The 20,847-nt window shown below is 44.9% G+C and overlaps 1 protein-coding gene and 1 long non-coding RNA gene across 19 annotated transcripts in view; both read right to left on the bottom strand.

The window, feature by feature from the left end:
- The window catches only part of LYRM1 (LYR motif containing 1), a 28,503-nt gene extending 8,742 nt beyond the window's left edge, over nucleotides 1–19,761 (bottom strand). The window contains exons 1-4 of one of the 18 annotated variants that reach the window (XM_089321591.1): nucleotides 19,275–19,412; nucleotides 18,311–18,439; nucleotides 17,919–18,138; nucleotides 14,973–15,024 (exon numbers count right to left, since the gene is read on the bottom strand). Coding sequence is in view for 7 of the 18 variants with exons in the window: in XM_089321588.1 (XP_089177714.1) it covers nucleotides 17,919–18,050 (132 nt within the window). In the remaining 11 variants the exon portion in view is untranslated. Of the gene's footprint in view, nucleotides 1–11,879; nucleotides 12,031–14,972; nucleotides 15,025–17,918; nucleotides 18,139–18,310; nucleotides 18,440–19,274 lie in introns of those variants that run through there. The other 17 variants (XM_089321588.1, XM_089321595.1, XM_089321586.1 and 14 more) reach the window with 17 other exon arrangements.
- Nucleotides 12,568–13,757, bottom strand: LOC149120599 (uncharacterized). The gene is made up of 2 exons (XR_016226159.1): nucleotides 13,626–13,757; nucleotides 12,568–12,624 (listed from the first exon to the last, which is right to left on the bottom strand). It is a non-coding gene; the product is annotated as an uncharacterized LOC149120599 (long non-coding RNA).
- Nucleotides 19,762–20,847: the final 1,086 nt, after the last annotated feature.

Below are 20,847 nucleotides of genomic sequence, written 5' to 3' on the forward strand. Positions count from 1 at the left end.
GCCGGCCAAGTAGGTGTGTATTTTAAGACAATGAAATCTCGGCCGGCGCCGCGGCTCACTAGGCTAATCCTCCGCCTAGCGGCGCCGGCACACCGGGTTCTAGTCCCGGTCGGGGCGCCGGATTCTGTCCCGGTTGCCCCTCTTCCAGGCCAGCCCTCTGCTGTGGCCAGGGAGTGCAGTGGAGGATGGCCCAGGTGCTTGGGCCCTGCACCCCATGGGAGACCAGGAAAAGCACCTGGCTCCTGGCTCCTGCCATCGGATCAGCGCGGTGCGCCGGCCGCAGCGCGCCGTCCGCGGCGGCCATTGGAGGGTGAACCAACGGCAAAAGGAAGACCTTTCTCTCTGTCTCTCTCTCTCACTGTCCACTCTGCCTGTCAAAAAATAAAAAAAAAAAAAAATAAATAAAAAAAAAAAAAAAAAAAAAGACAATGAAATCTCAGGGCTGGCATTGTGGTGCAGCAGGTTAAGCCACAGCCTGCAATGCCGGTATCCTGTATGAGTGCCAGTTTAAGTCCTGGTCACTTGGCTTCTCATCCAACTCCCTGTTGGTGTGACTGGGAAAGCAGGGTATTATGGCTCAAGTACTTGGGCCCCTGTTGCACCCAGGAGTTTTAGGCTCCTAGTTTCTGCCTGGCCCAGCCCAGCCACTGTGTCCATTTGGGGAGTGTACCAGCAGATGGATGATCTCTTTCTTTCTCCCCTTCTCTCTTCTCTCTTTGTAACCTGCCTTTCAAACAAATTTTAAAAAAATGAAATCTCAAAGAAGACACTAAATCACTAGTTTTGAAATGTGGTTACCATGAAGATCAAACACAATGAGTCTGTAGGTTCCACATAGAGGCTGTCAGATGGAAACCTCTCTTTACATTCATCATACCCGATTTAAAAATGCTTCTCAAAACTTTCGGCCTGCTTTCTTGTCCAGTAAGAACTGTACAGTAAATATGCTGAAAATCTTTCTAATAACCAAACATTCTATGGCCCCTCTGGGGTTCTACTCTACAACATCAGTTTTAATTTCTGAAGACTTGGCTGAATGAGAACCAAACTAAGTATATTCCCTAAAGCTAGCTGTATTTTTAAAGTACAATTCTTGTCATCATATTTTGGATAGAAAAAGAAATAGAGAATAACAGCCATATATTCTCAATAGATCTTAAATAATAAGTTATGGGGCAGGTATTGGGTTTAGTGTTTAAGACACAGCTTGGGATGCCCAAATCCCATATCAAAGTGCCTGAGTTGAAGTTTTGTTTCCACTTCTGATTCCAGCTTCCTGCTACTTCACTCCCTGAGATAGAGCAGGTGATGGTCCAAGTACTTGGATCTCTGCAACCACATGGGAGACACAAGTTGAGTTCTTGGTTCCTGGCTTCAGCCTGGCCTAGTCCCAGCTGTTACAGTCATTTGAGGAATGAACCAACAGAAGATCTGTCTTTCAAATAAACAAAATATTAAAAATTTAAAAATTATGAATATAATTGAAACCTCCATGTTATTTCTTCCATATAGTTCTCCTTTTGTAGAAGGAGTCACTATCTTGAATTTGTTGTGTATCATCCATATCTTTACACTTAACACTAGATAGTATTTCTTTGCAAGTTTAAAAACATGATATATAAAGTTCCTAAATATATATAGACATAGATATAAGTAAGTTCTGCAACTTGCTTTTTATGCCCATCATATTTCTGGATTTTTTTTTTTTGACAGGCAGAGTTAGACAGTGAGAGAGAGAGAGACAGAGAGAAAGGTCTTCCTTCCGTTGGTTCACTCCCCAAATGGCCACTGCAGCTGGCATGCTGTGCCGATCGGAAGCCAGAAGCCAGGCACTTCCTCCTAGTCTCCCATGCGGGTGCAGGGCCCAAGCACTTGGGCCATCCTCCACTGCCTTCCCGGGCCACAGCAGAGAGCTGGACTGGAAGAGGAGCAACTGGGACAGCACCGGTGCCCCAACCGGGACTAGAACCTGGGGTGCCGGTGCCGCAGGCGGAGGATTACCCTAGTGAGCCGTGGCGCTGGCTGGTATGCCCATCATATTTCTAAGATTCATTCATGTTGTTTGTTACATGTAGCTCTAGTTCAGACATTCTCTCTGTTGCAGTTCATTCTATTGCATGAAGTCATCCAGTACTTCAGGGACTTCAAAAATTTCGTGGAAAAAATGGAATTAAAAACTTACCTTAGTGCAAAAAAAATTTAAAAAATCTGTGTAGTTTTTTCATAGTATATAATTCCATGAACTTTTTCCCCCATTATTTGAGAGACAGAAAGAGAGATATCCCATCTATGGGTTCAGTCCCCAAATTTCTGCAACAGCGTGGCCCTGGCCAAAGTCAGGAACCCATTTTAGTTCTCCTATATGGGTGGCAGGGACATAATTACTTGGAGCATCACCTGTTGCCTCCCAGGATCTACATTAGCAGGAAACTGGAATGGAGAGCAGAGCAGAGACTTGAATCCAGGCACTCCAATATGGGATGTGGGCATCTAAACCTCTAGGACAAATACCTATCCCTTCATGAACTTTTGAAGACTCCCTTATACATAAATGTCTATTTTGCTGGTAGGCATTAGATGTCCCCATTTTATTTTATTTTTAGATTTATTTATTTATTTGAAAGTCAGAGTTACACAGAGAGAGGAGAGGCAGAGAGAGAGAGAGAAAGAGAAAGAGAGGTCTTCCATCCAATGGTTCACTCCCCAGATGGCCGCAATGGCCGGAGCTGGGCTGATCCAAATCCAGGAGCTTCTTCCCGGTCTCCCATGTGGGTGCAGGGGCCCAAGGACTTGGACCATCTTCTACTGCTTTCCCAGGCCATGGCAGAGTGCTGGATAGGAAGTGGAGCAGCCGGGTCTCGAACCGGCGCCCATATGGGATGCAGGTGGTTCAGGCCAGGGTTTTAATCCACTGCACCACAGCGCCAGCCCCAGAAGTCCCCATTTTAAAAAATTATTTAATAATAAGTTCTTTTCTGCATCTTAATAAAGTTCAGGGAAGATGGGGTTAAAAAGTCCTACTATTAGAGGATTTTGGTTGGTCAGAAGAGTAACTATTGTGATACCTTTAACCAGGAGACAGGATGGGAAGACAAGGACAGAGGTAGAGAGTAAGTAGCAGGGCCTGGTACTTCGACGCCTCATTATGACTTCTGAGTTTTCCTCAAACAGGCTCATCTACATTAGCAAAGAGGATGCTCACTGCCATTTAGGAGCATGATCCATTTCAAGCCTCTAGGGGAGGCATGATATGCCTTAGGGTAGTCCTGAGCTTACGAGAATTTAGGTAACTAAAGAATGATGGAGGCTAGGCAGGTGCATATCTATCTGGAAACTCCAAATACTTGCAAGGAATTCACCTTACAGAGAATTTCTCTTTTGAACATGATGGTCCTTCCTACGTGTCCTGACCCTGATGACCTTTCACAAGCAATGAGGAATGAACCAAGGCTTAACCATTTGATGAAAAGCTTGAAAGCACTACTTCACCCAATTCAAAGGTTAAAAGGATCAAAGTTATAGCCAACACCAACTCTGAACTCCTTGATGCTTCACAGAGAAAAAAAAATGCTTAAAAGGAATTCATAAAAACCAAGAGAGAACATCATGCATAATAAAAACCCAGATGAGATGATGACATTTTTCCTGGTAAGGAAACAGGTTTCTGAGTTTCTGGCTTTCCCTAAAACTCCATGGTTTCACATGAAAATACGTGAGTCAGTTCCTTTGAGGGGAAAGGGAGTCTGTAACTAACATCTAGTAATGATTACTTCACTTCCCTGTCATTAGCAGACAAAACTTCCTTGACTTCCTGACACTTGAGGAGGAAAGTGTCAACCTTCTCCAAAGTCTGACTTTAATTGGTTTCCTTCTCCTACTCTTAAAGACATGGCTTCCAACTCTAATTGATCATATACCATAATCTGATGCACAAGCCCTGCAATTAGCTTACTCAAGGTAATAAGCAGTCCTAACAATTGGTACTTAATAGAACTATTTTTAAAACACTTTAATTAATGTTTAAGTTTAATCTTGAAATGGAGATAAGTGACGTCTCCCTCTCCAACATCAGGAAAAATCCAAGTTCCAAAGGTTTTTCAGAGACAAGGGTCTAAAACTGTGTCTACTATTGTGTACTTTTTATTATTACTTTAAGGCAGAGTTACAGAGGGAGAAACAGAGAGAAAGGCATTTTCCATCTGCTGGTTCACTTGCCAAATGTTTGCATCAGCTGGGGCTGGGCCAGGGCCAAAGCCAGGAGGCCAAAACTCCATCTGGGTCTCCCACATGCATAGAAGGGGCCCATGCACTTAGGCTGCCTTTGTGTTCCCAGGTACATTAGCAAGGAGTTGGATTGGAAGTGGAGCAGCTGAGACTCACTTATGTGGGCTGGTGGCATTGCAGGCTGCAGCTTAACCTGCTGCACCAAAACGCAGGTCCCAATGTGTACTATTAACAAATTTGGCCTGCCACTTCCTTCCAAGTCTCAAGAAAAGGATAAGGGACCAGAATGGAAGGGAAGGGAAGAAAAAATGCTTTACTGGCTTTGTTTCAGTTTGGGGGAACCATGTTCTTCCTTACCTTAAGAGCACAGGCCCATGAAGTTCCTTTTCTAGAAGACTCCCTTGACCCCTTCTCTTTTACCTGGTCAATCCCTACTCATCTGTAAGCTCCCAGTGAAAACATGGATGTGTCAGAAAATCCTCCACTGCTCCTCTGCCTCCCAACCACACACACTGGGTTAGGTCTCTCTGCTGAACCTTCCCCATAGCTCTTGGTATTTCTTCTTTGTAGCACGCATCAAGTCATGGTTTGTTGATGTCTGTCTTCCCCCAGTAGAAGCTAACCTTTATGGGGTAGTGACCACATCCATCTTATTTACTGCTCAATTCTCAAGCACCTAGAAAGGTGAGTGATCAGGGGAACAAATCAAAGTATTTCATGCTACCGAAAGCTTGTGATTCTAGAAACAATCAAAAGAAAATAATTTAAAAAGCTCTCTTATTCTTTGCTATTAGAAAGCAACTCATTTATACTGCCTGTTCTCAAACAGTTTTCTTCCCTATGGATTGAATGGCTTGAAACCAACATTTAATCCTCTGACACTATGAATCACCTCTTGACTTGAGACCAAGAAAGCAGACCTTTCTGACCCCACCAGTATTACCAGATCTCATGTTCTGCTGAGATTGTCACATGAGCAACATCAAAAGTATTTATTTATTTAGAGGACCACCTTGAACTACAGTCTCACTTGGCTATGAAGTCTGTTTTCAAAGAATATTCATAGTTCAAGTTTTATAAACTTTACTGGTAGTGACACTTCCTGAAACTTTTTACTCCCTTTCATCCCCTGTCCCCAAATCCCAGAATGAGCAAAGACAGAAGAGAAGGGGTGTGCTTGGAAAGAAGTGTGACCGAAAACTGGTCCCTTGACCGAATCCCACACCTCAGGTACAAAGTGCTAGGAAGAAATTCATTACCAAGTGCCTACTATGCACGGGCCTATATGTGCTGCTGCTTGTGTGTTTTGGTCTCTAGTCCTATTTGGGAGAAGTTTCTCCTAATGCAGGTATCCCAAAGATTGGGTTAGGAGGTAAATTTAAGATATATTATTAATTGTGATTACCTCTGATTATTATTTGTGATAATTTTAATGTATATTAGAATAACTCATCAAACCATGATATAGAACAATTTAGACTTTGTGTGATATACAGCTTCTTCAAAACTACAAAATTTTAAGCTGGTTTAAAATACAAGGAAGTGGGATAGGCATTGTGGCACATTAGGTCAAGCTACCACTTGGGACACCTACCTGCATCTTGTATTGGACTGCCTGAGGTCAACTCCCGCCTCTGCTTCTGATCCAGTTTTCTGCTAATATGCCCAGGAGGCAGTAGATGATGGCCCAAGTACTTGGGTTCCAGTCACCTCTGTGGGAGGCCTAGATGGAACTTATGGTTCCTGGCTTTTACTTGGCCCCACACTGGCTGTTGAGAGTATTTGGGGAAGTGAACCAGCAGATGGAAAATCTGTCTTTCAAATAAATAAATAAATCTTAAAAAAAAAAACAAAAACAAAAACAAAAACAATAGAGGGCCGGTGCTGTAGGGTAGCAGGTAAAGCCACCTCCTGCAATGCCAGTATCCCATGTGGGCTGCTCCACCTCCAAACCAGCTTCCTGTTAATGCACCTAGGAAAGCAGCAGAGGATGGCCCAAGTCCTTGGGCCCCTGCACTCACTTGGGAGACCTGAAAGAAGCTCCAGGATCCTGGCTTCGGCCTGGCCCAGTCTCGGCTGTTGCATTTTTTCTCTCTCTTCCCCCCTCCTCTTCCTCCTCCTCTGTTTGTGATACTGGCATCCCATATTTTGGAGTCCCTGCTACTCTGCTCCAATTCAGCTTCCTGCTAATGTGTCTGGGAAGGCAGCAGAAGATGACCCAATGCTTGGGCCCTGCCACCCATGTGGGAGATCTGCATGGAATTTATGGAGGTCCTGGCTACTGACTTCAGCCCAGCTCAGTCCTGGTCAATAAAGCCATTTGGGGAGTAAACCAGCAAATGGAAGATCTCTTTCTGTCTTTGTCTGATATTCTGCCTTTTAAATAAATAAATCTTTAAATATATATAGAGAGAGCAAGATAGATAGGTATGTAAATAATAGCAAAAAATGTGAGGTAGACTATGAGTAAGAAAAGTTTGGGAGCTGCTGGCCTTAGGCACCCTGCTTTGGCATGCCTGTTTGTCCTGGCTGAGCCTTCCATTGACAGTGCCTCTTTTCAGCTGCCACCAAGTGAACACCTACTTACTATCAAGCTTTTCTGGAGTACCTTTTCCCCAGCTCCTAACACAGCCAGGTATTTCTCATTTGTAGTTATTATTATTAGTGTTTTCTTCATAGAGTCTCTGAATTCCCAGAGGGCAGGATAGATATCTTGATAATTACAGTAATAATAATAGTAATAATAATGATAATAGCTGTATTTGCTTTTTGCACTTACAGTGTGCCAGACACTTTACTAGGTGCTTTACATTTATTAAGTCCCACAATCACAATTCTATAATGTAGATGGCTACCATCACCTCCATTTTACAAAAGAGGAACCTGATGCAAAAACAGATTAAGTAATTTGTCCAAAGTCACACAGTAATAGGCAGGGCCAGGATTCAATCCCAGACAGTGTATAGTCAGAGTCCATGCTTTTAATCACTAAATAGGCTCCTCAACCTCAATAAATGTTGATTTGCCTCAAAAGCTTAGCCAGTGTGACAAAGGGAAGTAAAAAATTCTATTCCCTTTATGTAACAAGAGCAAAGGAAAGATTTTTTGGTACCTTGATACAGATTATATTAACATTTTTTTAAGATTTATTTATTTGAAAGAGTTACAGAGAGAGGTAGAGCCAAAGAGAGAGAGAGGTCTTCCATCCACTGGTTCACTCCCCAAATGACCGCAATGGCCAGCGCTGAGCTGATCCGAAGCCAGGAGCCAAGAGCTTCTGGGTCTCCCACATGGGTACAGGGGCCCAAGAACTTGGGCCATCTTCTACTTCTTTGCCAGGCCATAGCAGGGAGCTGGACTGGAAGTAGAACAGCCAAGACTGGAACCGGCGCCTATATGGGATGCCAGTGCTGCAGGCCAGGGATTTAACCTATTGTGCCACAGTGCTGACCCCTACAATGTTTTTTTTTTTTTTTTTGACAGGCAGAGTGGACAGTGAGAGAGAGAGACAGACAGACAGAAAGAAAGGTCTTCCTTTGCCGTTGGTTCACCCTCCAATGGCCGCCGCGGCTGGCACACCGCGCTGATCCGATGGCAGGAGCCAGGTGCTTCTTCTGGTCTCCCATGGGGTGCAGGGCCCAAGCACTTGGGCCATCCTCCACTGCACTCCCTGGCCACAGCAGAGAGCTGGCCTGGAAGAGGGGCAACTGGGACAGAATCCGGCGCCCCGACCGGGACTAGAACCCGGTGTGCCGGCGCCGCTAGGCAGAGGATTAGCCTGTTGAGCCGCAGCGCCAGCCACAATAACGTTTTATAAAACTTCTCATATCAGAAGTTTCTGTATGGTAAAAGAAACAGGAAAGTGAACAGAATGGGAGAAATTACTTGCAAACTATGCAACTAATAAAAGATTAATAACCAGAATCGACAAAGAGATCAAGAAACTCTACAACAACAAAACAAACAACCCACTTAAGAGATGGGCCAAGGACTTAAATAGACATTTTTCAAAAGAGGAAATCCAAATGGCCAACAGGCACATGAAAAAATGTTCAGGATCAGCAGTCAAGGAAATGCAAATCAAAACCAGAATGAGGTTTCACCTCACTCCAGTTAGAATGGCTTTCATACAGAAATCAATAAACAACAAATGCTGATGAGGATGTGGGGAAAAAAGTACCCTAATCCACTGTTGGTGGGAATGTAAACTGGTAAAGCCACTATGGAAGTCAGTTTGGAGATACCTCAAAAATCTGAATATAGCCCTACCATACGACCTAGCTATACCACTCCTTGGAATCCAGCCAGGGGAAATTTAATTGGCAAATAAAAGAACTATCTTCACCTCAATGTTTATTGCAGCTCAATTCACAATAGCTAAGACATGGAATCAACCTAAATGCCCATCAACGGAAGACTGGATAAAGAAATTATGGGATATGTCGTCTATGGAACACTACACAGTGGTAAAAAAAAAAAAAAAAAAAAGATGAAATCTGGTCATTTGCCACAAAATGGAGCAATCTGGAAAGCATACTGAGCGAAATAAGCCAGTCACAAAGGGAGAAATATCATATGTTCTCCCTGATTTGTGACAACTAACTGAGCACCTAAAAGGAAGTAGAAGTGAAATTGACACTATGAGAATCAATGACTTGATCAGCCCTTGTTCTGACTATCAAGGAACAGTTTGCTATTTTATTCTTTTTAGTATTTTCTTTTTCTACTTAATATCATTGGTTGATCTCTTTAATTAACACAGAATTATTCTTAGGCATTTAAATCCAATTGAAAATTGATCCCTTTAAAAAATAAGGAGTGGGAATAAGAGAGCGAGGAGATGTACAGTTCAGCATATGTTCCTATGGACTTACACTTAAGGGTAAAGCTAAAAACTTGTCATGGGACAACAAATCCCATTAAGTGGGCAGGTACTAATGCCATCTTACTAGTTAAAATAATTGTTTGAAGTGCATAACTGATCGTAAAGATAGGAATAAGTGTCAAAGAGATCACATAAATAAGACCAAGTGTTGGGGCTGGCACTGTGGTGCAGCGGGTTAACGCCCTGGCCTTTAGTGCCGGCATCCCATATGGGCACTGGTTCTAGTCCTGGCTGCTCCTCTTCCAATCCAGCTCTCTCCTATGGCCTGGAATAGCAGTGGAAGATGGCCTAAATGCTTGGACCCTGCACCTGTGTGGGAGACCTGGAAGAAGCTCCTGGCTCCTGGCTTCAGATCGGCGCAGCTCTGGCCATCTGGGGAGTGAACCATCGGACAGAAGACCTCTCTCTCTCTCTCTCTGCCTCTCTTCTCTCTGTGTCTAACTCTGACTTTCAAATAAATAAATAAATCTTTAAAAAAAAAAAAAAAAGACCAAGTGTCTGCTAATAACAATAGATAGAATTAAAAAAGAAAAACAATAGATAGAGTATGATCCAACATGGGAAGCCAACTCCTAGAATGACAAATGCCCTAAATAGCACCCTGGCCTCAGAATTAGCCCTTAAGGCATTCGGATTTGGCTAAAAGGCCCATGAGAGTATTTCAGGCTTGAAAACTTGACACTTGGAAAGCCAAGACACTGTGATAAAAAATGACCTACATAAAGGATCTCTGTGGGTGAGATCCCAGAGGAAAGAAGAGGCCATCAAAGAAGGAGGTGCCTTTCTCTGAAGGGAGGAGAGAACTTCCACTTTGATTGTGGCCCTAAGTAAAGTCGAAGTTTGTTTATCAAAAGGCTTCCAAAGCCTTTGAAGCTCAGGACAAGAGCCTTGGGTAATCACTGATGTCATGAATAGAGTGTCAATTGTTAAATCAACAACAGGAGTCACTGTGCACTTGTTCTCCATGTAGGACCTCTGTCCTTAAAGAGTTGTACTATAAGAATTAACGGTAAAAATAGTCTCCAAACAGTACTTTATACTTTTTGTGTCTGTATGGGTGCAAACTGTTGAAATCTTTACTTAGTATAGAATTAATCTTCTGTATATAAAGATAATTAAAAATGAATCTTAATGAAGAATGGGATGGGAGAGGGAATAGGAGGTGGGATGGGAGTGGGGGTGGGAGGGTAGATATGGGGGGGAAGAACTGCTATATTCCAAAAGCTGTACCTATAAAATTTATATTTATTACATAAAAGCTTTCTAAAAAACAAACAGAAAAGACTTCTCATATTGGCTCCTGTTATCCTACAGATACCTTTAAAGCGGTTGTGACATTTGGCTGGACTGCTCTGCTTTTCTGTTCCTCACAGCAACCCTATCCCTTCTGACCCCAAAAGGAGCTAGGAGCTGACATCATAGAACAGACTCTTGGGCAGGAGTTCCTTACGTTGCAACCACTCTGTAGGCCTTACTCTTCACTCCTAAGGATCCATCCATTCACGCAACATTTCCTGATTGCTTACCATATGCCAGGAACACGTGGTTCTGGGGATAGAGTGATAAACAAGCACTGGGGTAGGTGCTTCGCACAGTAGTTAAGATGTTGTCTGGGACTCTGTAGTCCACACCAGGGTGCCTGGGTTCAAGTCCCAGCTCTGTTACTGATTCAAGCTTTCTGTTAATTTGCACCTTGGAGGCCGCAAGTGATAGATCAAGCAGTTGGGTACCTCCTACCCACTCAGGAGACCCAGACATTTCTTGGCTCAACCTGAGCTGTTGCAGCTATTTGGAAAATAAACCAGAGGATGGAAGATCTCTTTCGACCTCCCTGCCTTTGAAATAAATAAAAATTAAAAAACAAAACACAAGCAGCAGCCATGATCCCTGCACTCCTAGAACTTATAGTGGCAGAGGCAGATAACATATACAAAAAAGAACTTTAGATGATGATACCTATTCTGAAAGAGTGAAACAAGATAGCACAAATGAGCATAGATAGGAATTATTTTAGTTTGGATGGTCATCAACATTTGTGTTCAGTCCTGAACGATGTGAAGGAGCCTAATAATGGGAAGAGTTAAGTCGAGGGCTGTCCAGGAAGAAGGAGCAGTAGGAACAATGGCTCCAAGGCAGGAATCCACTTCAAAGATGAATGTGACTGTTGCGGGAGCCTTTGGGGCAACAGGTCAATACAATCCAGCTCTGGTCGGGAAGGCAGATTTTTGGATTATGAGCAAAAGGAAGACAGTGGCAGACTTAAGCAAGTTGGAATAACATGGTATGACTTACATCTTTTATTATTTATTATTACATATTTGAGAAGCAAAAGAGAGAACTATACCATAACTACTCATGATTCTACCTCTCTTACAGATGGAGAAACACAAGTCTTGCCTAATACCGCCTAATTAATTGACAGGAAAGTTGTGATCAAGGACTCAAAAAGCTACATGATTGTTTACCTGTCTGGCCAAAAGCTTTCCCTTGTTTTTATTTTGGAATCAGTAATAGGAACTCATAATGAACAATAATCAATTTAGAAAGAAACAATCAAATATCCACTCCTTTCACTCACTGCTAAGAGTACATGAAAGTATCTAAGGAGGCTCTGGGAACCAAGTACACCCAGGTATACCAGAGTATACCCAGGTACTCTGTGTATCCAGACCTACTTTTGCAGAAGGCCTTTATCTTCTAGTACCAAGGCCTCATCCCTGTCACATTTCCCCCACATTTGGAACAATCTTCCCCACCCCCCACCACATACCTCTGTAAAGTCCATCATAGCATGAACTCTTAGAAGTTTAAGAGCAGACATGAAAATTCCCTTCCCCTAGATGAAATTTATAGAAGTATGACTCTGGTCTCAGGAATGCCAAAATTCCAAATGTTGGACTCTCATGAGGCTTTGCCTACTGCTGGAAGTGTTGCAGTGCAAACAAGAGAAGGGACAAAAAAGGCAAAAAGAATTAGCTGATTTTCAAGCTGCAGGTGAAGGGAAGGACTTCTCTCAAGAAAGATCTGGCCGTTCGTGGATTTCTTTTCCTCATCATAATTAATGACTGTAATATAGTCAAATTTCTCTCCTAAATGCTTTATGATTCTTTAGGGGGCTGTTGAGGCCATTGTGAAATCTAACTGAACTGAATCAGTCTTACATCCTCACTGTGCACCAACAGTGATGTATCCTGTGTCCTGCTGCCCTATATCCTTAGATCTGGGATCCCTTTGTTGTCCTATGAACGCCCAGTTCACATAACTGAGATATTCTTTTTTTTCTTGCCCATCTGCTGCCTCTCATCCTCTGGCTTCCGTTACCTACAGGGGTGCCCCTTTCACAGGGACACTGGACCACTGCTCTGCTCTGGGCAGTGCTGGCATTTACCCCCATCATAACATTCACCCTACTCTATAGGAATTTTCTGTTTGACTCACCTTTCTTTTTTCACTATGTGTGTATGTGGTAGAAGGTGATGGGAAGAAGGTTGGAACTGTGTCTCATTCACTTCACTCTTAGGCCAGGCAGAGTTGCAGCATAAAAAAACATAATAAATTCAGACACACGAAGAATGGTCACCAGTATGTCCATTCTCCTACTGAGAGATCCATGACGGTGTTTGGATCCGGTTTCCAAAATGATATTCACAGCCAATTTAAAATACTAATCCCAATGATGTTTTCCAAAGAGTGGGTAACAGGATAAAGAAGTGAAAACTCAGTGTTTCTTCAGGAGTGGGGAGGGACTTCTTAATTCTATCTAGGGCAGCCTAAGTTACAGTTATGATGTAACCCTTACTTTAAAGTTTTTAAAAGTCCAGTTACAGTTGGTCCACTGGAGTGAAATGCTTTACAATGTTTCTGTGAAACTTCAAACACAGAAAAATGGGTTTTGATACCTTTTTTTTAAGAATTTATTTGAGAGGTAGAGCTACAGACAGTGAGAAGGAGAGACACAAAGGTCTTTGGTCTGCTGGTTCACTCCCCAGATGGTCCCAACAGCCGGAGCTGCGCCAATCTGAACCTAGGAGCCAGGAACCTCCTCCAGGTCTCCCACATGGGTGCAGAGGCCCAAGGACCTGGGCAATCCTCCACTGCTTTCCCAGGCCACAGCAGAGAGCTGACTGGAAGAGGAGCTGCCGGGACTAGAACCGGCACCCACAAGGGATGCTGGCGCCGCAGGTGGAGGATTAACTTACTGTGCCACAGCGCCAGCCCTGATAGATTTTTCTTGAAAAGCAATCATTTTGAGAAATAAGGTTCAGTTCCTTGCACCCAACTGATCATTAAGGTTAAAACAAACCCAGAAAATTTTAGTTTAAAGCTTTTGTCATTCTGAAAACCTCTAGGGAACTGAGATGCTCTTGGAAAGACCAAAGCACTCAGGCTTTCTAGTCCTGGATAGCAAAACAGAGGATGCTAGTCTGGGTTTTAGACGTTTACATTTTTTTTCTTCATTTGTAAAGAATATCAGATATAATACAAAAGAATGGATGTAAGCTATGAGGGGACAAACCTGGGTTTGAATCCTGACTTCTTTACATTGAGAAATTAGCAAATTATAAACTTCCCACACCTCAGTTTCTTGAAATGTAAAATCTTCTTCAAAGTGTTTTAAGGATTATTCATGAGATAATCCACGTAAAACATTTAGCATGAGTTCACAGAGGCACAAGTTACCTGAATAGGAGGAAATAAAAGAGTAACAATGAAGCCTCTTTTATCTACTGTAAGCTTTGTCTGCAGAGAACGGAAAAGAAATGTGTGGCCTGTTGGTGAATTTATTACTGTGTGCAAGTAATGGATTTTCCTAAAGCTGTTTCCCTCTGATCATTAATAATCCCTGTGCAGTAAAGGGCTATTGTTCTTCAGTATGAGTAAATAACCCTGTTGGAGACACCGCTTATCTTCAGAGCACAGCTCATACTTCTTACTGGAAATATAATGCAGGTGCCAACACCAAAGGCATGATCAGGCTTCCCATCTTATTTTTCTTCCTTTATATCTTACACCTTGTTTACCCTTCTAGATCTGTTATTGTCCCTACCTTTTGGCATGCACCATACCCTATACAATATCATCCTACTGGGCCGAATAACCTTCAAGAGAATCTGTGCCCCCTCATATCCCTAGAATCCAAAAAGGGAAGTGTAAGGCTACACGCTGTTTCGCAAACCTCACAATATGCTTATGTGGTGTACTGAATCATACCACAGCTATTCTCTGAAGCTGCATCTTTTTACACAGAAAGTGATAAGAATGTGGTATGGCAGAGATAGAGTACAGGAAGAAGGTAGATCACATTTTTATTTTATTTAAGGAAAAAAATTAGGTTAGATCTTATAATTTGGAAAGTTTTCAAAAACAAAGGGCAAAAACAACTATCAGGGAGTAGGCATTGTGGCACAGTTGGGTTAAACCGTCACTTGGGACACTGCATCCTGTATCAGAGCGTCCCAGCTATGGCTAACTCAGCTTCCAATGCAGCTCCCTGCTAATGTACCTGGGAAGGCAACAGATGATGACGCAAGTATTTGGGTTCCTGTCACTCGCGTAGGAGACCTGGACAGAGTTCCTGACTCCTGGCTCCAGCCTAGCCCAGCCCAGCCCCAACTGTTGCATGCATTTGGTGAGTGAATCAGCATGGCCCAGCCCTGGCTGTTGCATGTGCTGGGGGAGTGAATCAGCAGATGGAATCAATCTGTCTCTCCCCTTCTCTTTCATTCTGCCTTTCAAATAAATAAATAAGCTTGTGTAAAAACAGATTTAAAAGAGAAGTATTAAAAAAAATGAAAACAAGTTTCAGTGTCTGAAAGACTTCTAAAATAACTATCCCAAACAAGATCAGAGGAGGCAGACTTACCCATTCTAATGATTCCCACAGATGTTCTTCAATTTACCATGGAGTTATGTCCCTAAAAATCCATTGCAAGTTGAAAATACTGTAAGCTGAAAATGTACTTAATACAACTACCTTACTGAACATGCAGAACTTAGCTTAGAAGCCCAGTGCAATGCAGTGCAGAGTATTAGCTGTTCACACTCTGTCGCTGCCACTGCCCAGCATCACCAGAGAACGGTATTGCACGTTGCCAACCCAGGAAAAGACCAAAATGAAAGTGTACTTTCCACTGAACGTATAGTGCTTTCTCACCTTTGTAAAGTCAAGAAATCCTAAGTTGAGCCATCTTAAGTTGGGAACTGTATGTATATGATCACAGCACTGGCACACAACACAAGATGATACTTGTATAGGGGAACTACAGTGGGGCTATTATAACCAAGATTAGAAGTTATGAATAGAAATCAAGTAATGGGTCCTTCAATTCAAATGAAACGGAAGTATATGTTTCCTTATCAGCATATTTTAGGAGACAACGACAAGGTAAGGATAAGGATTAGAGGTGGTGAAAACCAGTTACCAGAAGTAGGAGGCAGAGTTAGAGACGGAAGGGGCAGAAAAATAGAAGACAAACGCTAAAGATCAACCAGTCACTCATTCATAACTCCCCAGCCAGGATCTTCAAGCCTTCCTAGCAACTAGGGAAATCAGAGAACACAAAACACTGAAGATGCTAATTCTGATCTGGGGCAGGTATTTTAGTCTAGTGGTTGTGGCCTTCATCCCATGTGGGAGTGACTGGGTTTAAGTCCCAGGTCTGCCAACCCCTCCCACTCCACCATCCCAGCTTTCTGCTAATGCACACCCTATGAGGCAGCAGGTGATAGCTCAAATAGTTGAGGCCCTGACACCCACATGGGAGACTCAGGCTGAGGTCCAAGCTCCTGGATTCCTCTGGTCCCATCCCTTGATGGTGCAGGCATTTGGGGAGTGTACCAGCTGATGAGAAGTATGTCTACCTTTGTACCTTTCAAATAAATAAATATATACACCTGCTTTGATACTTGCTCAAGTAATTGGATTAGGAAACTGACAAAAGGGCTTTGGTTCCAGTAGATACAGCTGGAGCTTTCTAGCTCCTGATCCTAGATCCAACTATAAGTAACTGCACTTTGTTGCAGACTCTCTTCCCATTAAATAACAAGTGAACCAGAGCTTCTTCCTAGCCCAAGTCCCTTGCGAGCAGGTGCAATGATTTTCCATTTTTACATATGGGGAATGATTAGCACCCACTGTATCCTCAAATTCCTCCCATCCTGTGCTGACCAAAAGTTATGTAATAGAACGACTTTATGTCTGCCCTGTCCAACAGGGTAGACACTGATTACGTGTAGTTACTGAATACTTGAAATATGATTAGTCTGAGGAACTTTTTATTTAAATAGTCACATGTGGCTGTGGACCACAGGAATTGTAAATGAAATGCCTACAGGGGTCAGCCAGGTAAGTGGGAGGGGACACTTGGGCACACTTGGCATGTGCCACATAAAAAGGGGGAAGCAACTCTTCACCTCTAGCTGACTGTTGCTGTTAAGAATCTCTAGGAACTCTAGGCTGGTGCTGCCAGATTTCCCAAAGGAAACTGAAAATCTGGATTCTGATGTTCAATTCCTATCTATTTTTTTAAATTTACTTTGTTTAAAGAATACAACTTCATGCATTTAATCTATACAGATTTGGGAACATGATGCTTCTTCCCCCCATCTCGCTCTCACCCATATTCCCATCACTCTTCCTCCTCCCTCTTCATTTCTCTTTTCTAAAAATATTATTTATTTGAAAGGCAGAGTTACAGTGAGAGAGATTACATCCACTGGTTTGCTCCCCAAACAACCCCAACGGCCCATCTGGGCTGATCCAAAGCCAGGGGCCAGGAACTTTGTTGTCACCCACGTGGACACAGGGGCTCAAGTACTTAGGCCATCCTCTGCTGCCTTCCCAGGCACATAAGCGGAAAGCTGGAGGTGCAGCAGCCAGGACTCAAACTGGTACTCCAATACGAGATGCCATTTTTGCAAATGGTGGGTTAACCTGCTACACCACAATGCCAGTCCCTACTGTCCAATTTTTAAATGTTGGCAAGTAAAAAAAACAACAACAGAATCTAAGTCACTTTGTGGGCTGACCAGTATGTTTGCAGGTGGTAGCTGTCTTGCCAGTCTGCAACCTCCAATCTAGGCCAACTCTTTCAACTCAAAAAGGGGCTGGGCCTGGCCCAGCGTTGTGGCTCACTTGGTTAATCCTCCACCTGCGGCGCCAGCATCCCATATGGGTGCCAGGTTCTAGTCCCGGTTGCTCCTCTTCCAGTCCAGCTCTCGGCTGTGGCCCAGGAGGGCAGTGGAGGATGGCCCAAATGCTTGGGCCCCTGTACCCGCATGGGAGACCAGAAGAAAGCGCCTGGCTCCTGGCTTCGGATTGGCACAGCACTGGATATAGAAGCCATTTGGGGGGTGAACCAACGGAAGGAAGACCTTTCTCTTTGTCTCTCTCTCACTGTCTGTAACTCTACCTGTCAAATAAATTGAAAAAATCTTAAAAAAAAAAAAAAAAAGAAGGGGCTTACCCAAGGCCAATCTGCTGGTCACCAGCTAGTCCAAAATTGAAACTCAGGTATTCTCATTATTCTTCTGATATCCTTTCTGCTATATTATTGGCCATAATTAAGACTGTACTAGTAGCATGCCAGTGACAAGCCCCTTTGTCAGAGGTATTAAAATTCCATGGCTGCTACCTTATGAACAGTGTTCCTATCCAACCACAACCACTTGCTGGGATGTATAGGCAAGGCTCTGTACTAGGAGTCATTTAGACACAAAGAAGAAATAGTCCACGGAGGAGATGGACATGCAAATATATATACATATATATATTTATATAATCAGGTTTTCTATAATGGACAGAAATTACCTGTTCAAAGCCCAAAACCACTGACTGCTGGAAACAGGGAGGCAGGGAAGAGATTTGAGCCAAGCCTCCGAGGATGAGTAAATGCTGGCAAGTGGGTGGATGAGCCTCATGGATTCTCAGGGTGGGTCCCATTATTCCAGGTCATGGTGGGGGGTGGTGGTGGTGTTTCTTTCCTTTTATCTTTCATGTCTTGGCCAACTCCTTTGGTGGCTTCCCCTTTCTGGGTAAAGGGTAAAGGTTAAGTGCCCCAAGGGGTTTAGGAACATTCTTTCATTATCCTCTCCCTAGATGATCTTGGAATAAACTCTCATCTTCACTGGGGCTGTGACTCCCCCCCCCCCCCACCGGCTTATCCAACTTGACATCTTCATGTGGATTGCTAATAAACTTACCCAACTTAGTCTGTTCAAAAGACAACTCCGGATGTTACTTTCCAAACTATCTTCCTTTAGTAAGTCCTTGGTTCCTCCTTCTCCCAAACACTTCGCCTCCAACTCAGCACTAAGTCCTGCAAGCTCTACCTGCAAAATTCATTCATTCTGAACCTAATTTTCTTCATTTCCACTGTGGGGACACTCCCTTGGCCTACTGCAACAGCCCCTAACAAGTCAACTTCCACCCTTCTCCATCTAGTAATTTTTTTTGAAAATGTAAACGAGGTAAGGTAAAAAAAAATCCTGCAGTAACACAACAGCCAAGCGCTCGCCTTGGGCAAAAAGGCTCCAATCTATGAGCTCTGCCGCGGCTTTCACCACAGAGCGCTGTGCCCCTTTCTGCTTCAGCCACATGGCCTTAGCTGTTTCCTACCTTAAACTCCTTGCCATTGGCTCCCTTCTCCACCTAGAAAGCCTATATCCTGTATTTGTGGCCTCCTCCGAACAACAGCCCTCGGCCCATCGTCTGTCCCGTCACCTGGTCTTTGCGGTCTGATTTACATGCTAACTCCTGCACGCGAACTAGAAAGAACAATGCTTCATTCATGTTCTCAAATCCGGCTCTCACTGTCCTAGAAAGCCTCCACTTCCCCACGGGGTCTTCTCTGGGTCTCGCTTCCCCTCTCGTCTGACCGGAATGGCCCCTACTTTCTCCAACCTACATCTGCGAGTCCCAGAGATTCAAAATAAAGCCTCAGAGAGACTCCAAAGCAGGCCTCCCCTTCCTGGCACGCGGGCCACTGGTGTGGCAGGTTCCCGAGGCCAGCTGCGTAGACACCGAGCCGCCCCCAGCGAGGCTGGGGTCTCACAAGCGCGTCTCCTAGCAACGCCGCACCCCCACCCCATCCCTGCTCCTGGGGAGCCAACCCCCTCCCCCCAGTCTCCCGCGCCAGGAGTCCGCGTCTCCAGCCCTTGCACTCACTCTGCGTCAGTTCTGCCTTCCCCCACCCACAGAAGCGCGGCAGCCCCCGGCGGGCTGGGAGGAGGCGGTACCAAGAGCCTTGCTGAGCGGTGGCCGACGGAGCTAGGACAGGTCCGGTAGGCCAGGCCGGACGAGACCACCGGCGGACCTCTGTGGGAGCATTCGTCCCAGGTCAGGAGTAGTGTGGAGCCTCCCTAAACATCAACTCCTACCCCGTTCTCTGCCCCATCCAACAATATAGCCAACCTCATCCTCTCCCTGTTCTCCCTCTACCCCTTTCGTGATCCTTCCCACCTTATTCCAGCTCCCAAAATGGTCCAGCCCAGTTCCTCCCACCTCTCCCGCCCAGTCGCTACGTCCTTGCCCTTACTTGGCGACGGCTTCGTACGTCCTCGCCGACGTCATGACGCGATTTTCCACCCGCTCCCTCCCCGCCCCTCTCTCATTCTCCCTCCTGGAGCAGGCGGCCGGCGGGGTTACCGGAAGTGATGATGCAGGAGGCGATGGAGGGGGTGGGGCTTCGGGGCGGCAGCCGCCGGTGGGCCGCAGATGAAGAGGAGGCGGTGGCAGTGGTGGAAGAAGAGGCGGCGGCGGCGGGGGTAGGGATCCTGGAAACGCGAGCGGGGATGGTAGGTGGTTTGGACCCGCCGGGCCGCCGTCGTTTCCAGAAAGGGTTTGACTGGAGGAACCTCTGGAGCAGCTGTGAGTTTGGGGGGGGAGTTAAGGAAAAGGGGGGGGCACTGAGAGATGAAGGGGCGGGGGTTGGGTTCTTCGAGAAAGGGGGGGTTGGAAGGGGTGGAGTGGAAATCAGCGCCTTGTCTGGACTGGTCCCTCTAAAGGAAGAGGCTGTGAGGGGAGCCTGTGGCGTGTCAGCCGCAGGGCTCTGAAAACTTACCTACTGCCCCTGCTCCCCACCGCCAGCACCTCCCAGCCCGGGGCGTGGGGGTCTGAGGCCGGAGGTGCCCCGGAGGGGGTGCAGACTCTGGTCCTAAGTCCCGGCTAAGCGCTGTGAGGTAGGACCCCGAGGGGGAGGTGGTGGGTGAATCTCCAGCTCCCTCCGCCCTTATTTCCCTCCCCACCCCCATCCTTCTCTTTAATCGTTAACAGCCCTGGAATTAAGGGGCTCAGACCTGAAGGCCTTTCTGTGCACCTTTGCTATAAACGATAACCATCTGTGTCTGAGGTAATGGGGCTGGAGGCTTTGCCTGTATCCTGTATAGGAAGTGGGACGGGGTGACAAATGTATTGTTTTTTCCACTCTCCCCTCCTACTCCCCCCCACCCCTCATTTCCACTTTAATATTCCGTGGCTGAGTGACAATCGTGTGTGGGGTTTTTTTTTTTTCTTTCGTTTTTTCCTTACGGCATGTAATACCTTGGTTACCTCTTTTGAATTTGGTGTTCAGCCTCTATCCCAGATCTTAACTGCAAGCTTTGTAATACTTGAGTTTCAGGCTGTGTCACATTGGGAGGACCTCTCCGTGTTACCCTGAGCATTTTCTTTCATGAGCAATCCTAAATGGCAGCATAGCCCAGGAATCAAGGTCCCTGGCTCTGAATAGTTTATGTGTGAG

The sequence above is a fragment of the Oryctolagus cuniculus genome, chromosome 19, assembly GCF_051225735.1.
Source record: "Oryctolagus cuniculus isolate XC-2025 breed Fujian yellow rabbit chromosome 19, ASM5122573v1, whole genome shotgun sequence".
Classification (NCBI taxonomy): Eukaryota; Metazoa; Chordata; class Mammalia; order Lagomorpha; family Leporidae; genus Oryctolagus; species Oryctolagus cuniculus.